A 4,221-nucleotide genomic window follows, 5' to 3' on the forward strand; every position below is an offset into this window, starting at 1 on the left:
CTCTACATGGGCATGCTTGGTCCTGGTCTACTTTCTGGGGGCTTCAGAAAGCACGTCTTCCTTCCCTTAGAGCCCCTAGGACTCTCCTACTGTCAACACAACAACAACCCAGACAATGAGATGTCAGAGGCCTGGGCTTGCAGGCCAGTTGGGTACAGCCAATGTGAGTTGCTGACTCAAGGACCCAACTTTCAATCCAGAGAGCTGTGCCTGGACATTCCTGGCTAATCGATGCCCTGGAGCCTTGCCAGGTGTACAGAACGCTAATCTGACTCTGACCGGCTCAGTTTGGACAGGTCAGGGGCGGGGAAGGAAGATGAATTGCGGCCCTATGTGGTGCTGACCCTGGAACCCTCACACACCCTTCCGGCCCTTTTTCATCTGCCTCCTTTTTCTCCTCTTCTTCGTCCTCTTCCTTCTCGTCCTCCTCCTCTTCGCTGTCTGAGTCCTCATACAGATTGATGGTTGCCTGGACAGGGAAGTGCTGCAGTAAAATCTCCCCATCACTATACAGGTAGTCAAAGAAGCGGGATTTGGGCCAGAAGAGCCTGTGGACAGAGAAGAAACTTAGACAGGTCTCATATGTGCAGAGGGGTCAGTAGGGCCAAGAAGGAAGCCAGCCCCTAAACTCCTTCTCCTACCTGCAATAATGGGGTGAGAGGTAAAGAAAGAAAGAGAGCTTTGTAATAGAACTTTCTGAATTGTTACAAAATGGCCCCAGGCAGGACGGTAATATGTGGTGGACCTATAACTGTGGGAGCTCCAGCCTTAGCATCTCTCAATACTGATGCTGATCCCACCCCCACCTAAGAAGACCTCTAGCCAAGAATTCTCTAGAACTTTCCTGTGTCCTCCATCTCCTACTAAGGCTTCTTTCACTGACCTGTCCATAGGGGCTCATTCTTAGGGGCCTTTGACAATGCCTCCAGGGAAGACAAACTTGGTCAAGTCCCTTAACCTCTCTGAGCTTCAGTTTCCTGGTCTATGAATTAGTGATCACAGCAGTGCCCCCACCACCACCACCAATTCTGTTTCACAAGGCTGTTGTGAGGATTTAAAGAGCTAATGAATCTATGTCACGTTCTGAGCTTGGTGCCAGAGGCTTACCTGACGGGGTGATGGAACTCAGAGTCAGCTTTGGTGACCTCAGCACTTGTTGCCCCACCAGTGGCCTGTTCAAAGCAAAAGCTAGAATGTGGCTCAAAGTACATGGCCAGATAACTGCCTCCTCTGTATCTGGGGTCAGCAACCTGCAGATAAGATGATCTAGAAGAGACCTCAGACATCTCTGGGATCCAGACCCTGCTCCCCAACCCAACAAGGGGGTCTGTCCTGTTTCTGGTTGAAAAACAAGTGGATAGTGTCCTGGGGATTGTTGGCTTGCCGGTCCCCATTCTCACACCTGTTTGGAGACTACCCAGGGGACAGAATTTTACTGGAGCAGCAAAGATTCGGCGGTGGAAAAGCACTGGGACTCGGTGCCAGGAGACCAGGATTCTAGCACCAGTGCTACTACAGGCGAGCTGTGGGGCCTGCCCAAATCCTCCCCTCCTCTGGGCCTCAGTCCCCTCATCTTTCAAATTGCACAGAAACCTCATGTCTGCCCTCCTCCTAGAGCTGTTGTAAGAATCAAACGTGAGCAAGGCTGTGAAGATGGTTTCCCAGATCTGCAGCCCTGGATTGAGGTCAGAGGCTCTCTGAGAAGGGACCTGGTCAGTGTGAACACAAATGGCTGCATGTGAACATGGATAATGGGCTCAAACTCACCAAATCCACAAGTTTCCTTGCCTTCCTTGGGGAGTCATTTGCAGAGCACAGCCAGGGCCTCCAAAGACAAACCCGTCTAGGACAGAGAGGGGAGATCCAACAGGGGAGGAAGAAGAGACAAGAACATGGACTCCCTGAGATAACCAAAGAGGTCTCTAAAATACTTTGCTTGGATGTCATCTACTTCAGGAAGTCTCTCCGAAGGACCCTGAGCCCGGGTCAGGACAGTTGCCATTCCTCTCTGCTTCAACAATGTTATCATTGTTCTTATCACAGTTTTGTAATTGTCTGTTTACTTGCCTTTGAGCTTCTTAAGAGCAGATTTCAGTTTGATCATGTCTTATTCTCCAACAGCTAGCACAATGCCTGGTACACAGTAGGCATATCAGTAAATATTTGCTGAATGTGTTAAATGTTTGGAGGAATGAATGAGGTTTGGGTGCAGATATCTTGCCCTCTACCTCCTGCTCAAGAAGCTCAGAATCCTACCATCTTCCTGGGCTGGGGAAAGGGGCCAGAAATATTCCTGGGCCCACTGCTCCCCCACTAGACTTCCAGAGGTAGGGAAAAAGCAAATGGAAATCTTATGGTGTGGTCAGGAAAGAGACAGTGCCCCAGTCAAAGGCCTCTTGGGACGTTGGCCCTCTCTCCCCCGTGCAGCCTAGGCTATGTGTAACCCAGGTTTCATGGCATCCCCCCTGTGCCTCTCAGTGGACTGAGCAACTTAGCCCATGAGGGCCTGGCTGCTCAGCTTTGAGCTTTGGCAATGCCTACTGTCCCCAAGTCCCCTCTTGTCACTCAGAGCGATTGATGAGATGGAAAGCCAATTGAGATATTCCAGCCTGATACATGGAGGGGACACTCTCTGAGGGTTGTGAGACCTCCCCGCCCGCTTCACAGAGAATAGGGGCACCCTGGACATCTCATTTTCCTTCCTTTCCCTCAAACCCCACAAAATCAGAGTTCAGGTTGCCAAAGGCCAAGTACCACTTACCTTTCACTCCCGTCTACTTCTTGTCCAGAGGAGAGAGGGGGCGATGGGCTTAACAGGTCAGGGAGTGCCAGGAGGCCCTGAGCTACAGCTGGGACTACGCTTAGGGCCAGGGCTGAGACAGGGGCAGCAGCAGTGGCGGGAGCAGCAGGATCCATCCTTAGGGTGTCAAGACCAAGCAGGCTGCGAGGGCTCCTATTTCTCAGAGCCGCTGCACTCTTGGCCTTTCCTGGGAGACCCTTTATAAGACCTGCTTGGACTCATAAATTATTCAGGGAAGTGCAAGGGTGGGGGAGCTGGGAGGTGGAATGAAGACTTAGGAAAGGGGCTCAAGGAGGGAGAGCTGGATTCCTGGGTGTGAAATCTCTCCCAGTTGAATAAACAGAGCGTCAGTGGGGGGTAAGAGGTTATCATTACCTCCAAGTCAGAAAGGAAAACACAGAAGGGGCAAATCACACACCATTTGTGCAAATTCCCCAGGCAGTAGCAAAGCTGGAAGGCGAAAAGGTGGGAAGCTCATTAGTACCCAAAACCACAGAAAGCTGTCAGGCACTGGGGGCTGGACAGACAGGCCTTTAGCAAAGCCAGTTCTCAGCAAGAAATGACAGCTGACCTAGCTAAGGAGAGTGAGGGACTCGTACATCATTTCATCTCAAACCCCAAATATATTTGCCAGGCGGTCCTGACATATAAGATGACTGCTTTAAGCATAACACCTGGGTGAAGAAAAAGAGGAGGTTCTGGGTGGAGCAGGTCTAGGTGCCTGTGGGGTAAACCTCAAGTCTTCTTTTCATGCCTTCCCCTTTCCTGGTCAGTTCACTTGTAAAAGAATGCCCTCTCCAGCCTCAGCAGTAAGGGGTCCGGTAAAGGAACGCAGGCAGCGTTCTCAGAGCTACCAGATCAGATTCCAAATCTCAGAACTCAGCTTCCAGTCCGGGAGCCAGGGTGCCGGGGGAGGGCAGAGTTGTGTCCAGCTGCTAACCCGCTGAAGACCACCCCTGGTCCTGGGGCCTCAGCTCCCTCACATGTAAGAGGAGGGTGCAAGCCCAGCAGTCCCCAATGGCCCTGTAGCCTGAACACGCTGTGACAGGGGCTGTGTAAATGGGGACTGACCCAGGGCAAGCCCAGGGGCTACAGCACAGCCCTTGGCCATAGCCAGTCTCCTGGGCTTTTGCCAGAAAGCTTCCAGTTACAACTACTGGCAGGCTCCTTATGCTTTAGAAGTCCTGAAAATATGCTTCCTGAACTCAGTGTCCAGCATCAGAGTGCATTTAGCTTCCTGGACATTCATCACAGTCGGGTTTGGGGTCATCAGAAACTAGAAACAACCTCGAATGTCCAATGATAGAAAACCAGTTGCAATTAGGGTAAGTCCTTGCAACCAAATACTAAGCAGACACACAATCACGTTCTAGGATGTAAAATTATCAACACTGAAAGTGAGAAAAAAAGACTCCAAAAGA

General features: G+C 51.1%; 1 protein-coding gene across 2 annotated transcripts; it reads right to left on the reverse strand.

Moving 5' to 3' along the window:
* Positions 1-221: 221 nt before the first annotated feature.
* On the reverse strand, positions 222-2,916 carry RIPPLY1 (ripply transcriptional repressor 1). Of its 2 annotated transcripts, XM_019717703.2 has the most exons (4): positions 2,762-2,916; positions 1,768-1,843; positions 1,108-1,172; positions 222-548 (listed from the first exon to the last, which is right to left on the reverse strand). In XM_019717703.2, the coding sequence occupies exons 1-4, from the start codon at positions 2,914-2,916 to the stop codon at positions 284-286; spliced, it is 561 nt and encodes a 186-aa protein (XP_019573262.2). In that variant the 3' UTR covers positions 222-283. The 2 variants fall into 2 exon arrangements, with proteins under 2 accessions (XP_019573262.2, XP_074180354.1); XM_074324253.1 differs by lacking the exons at positions 1,108-1,172; positions 1,768-1,843.
* Between the last annotated feature and the right edge of the window lie 1,305 nt (positions 2,917-4,221).

This window comes from Rhinolophus sinicus, chromosome X, assembly GCF_036562045.2.
Source record: "Rhinolophus sinicus isolate RSC01 chromosome X, ASM3656204v1, whole genome shotgun sequence".
In the NCBI taxonomy this organism is placed as follows: Eukaryota; Metazoa; Chordata; class Mammalia; order Chiroptera; family Rhinolophidae; genus Rhinolophus; species Rhinolophus sinicus.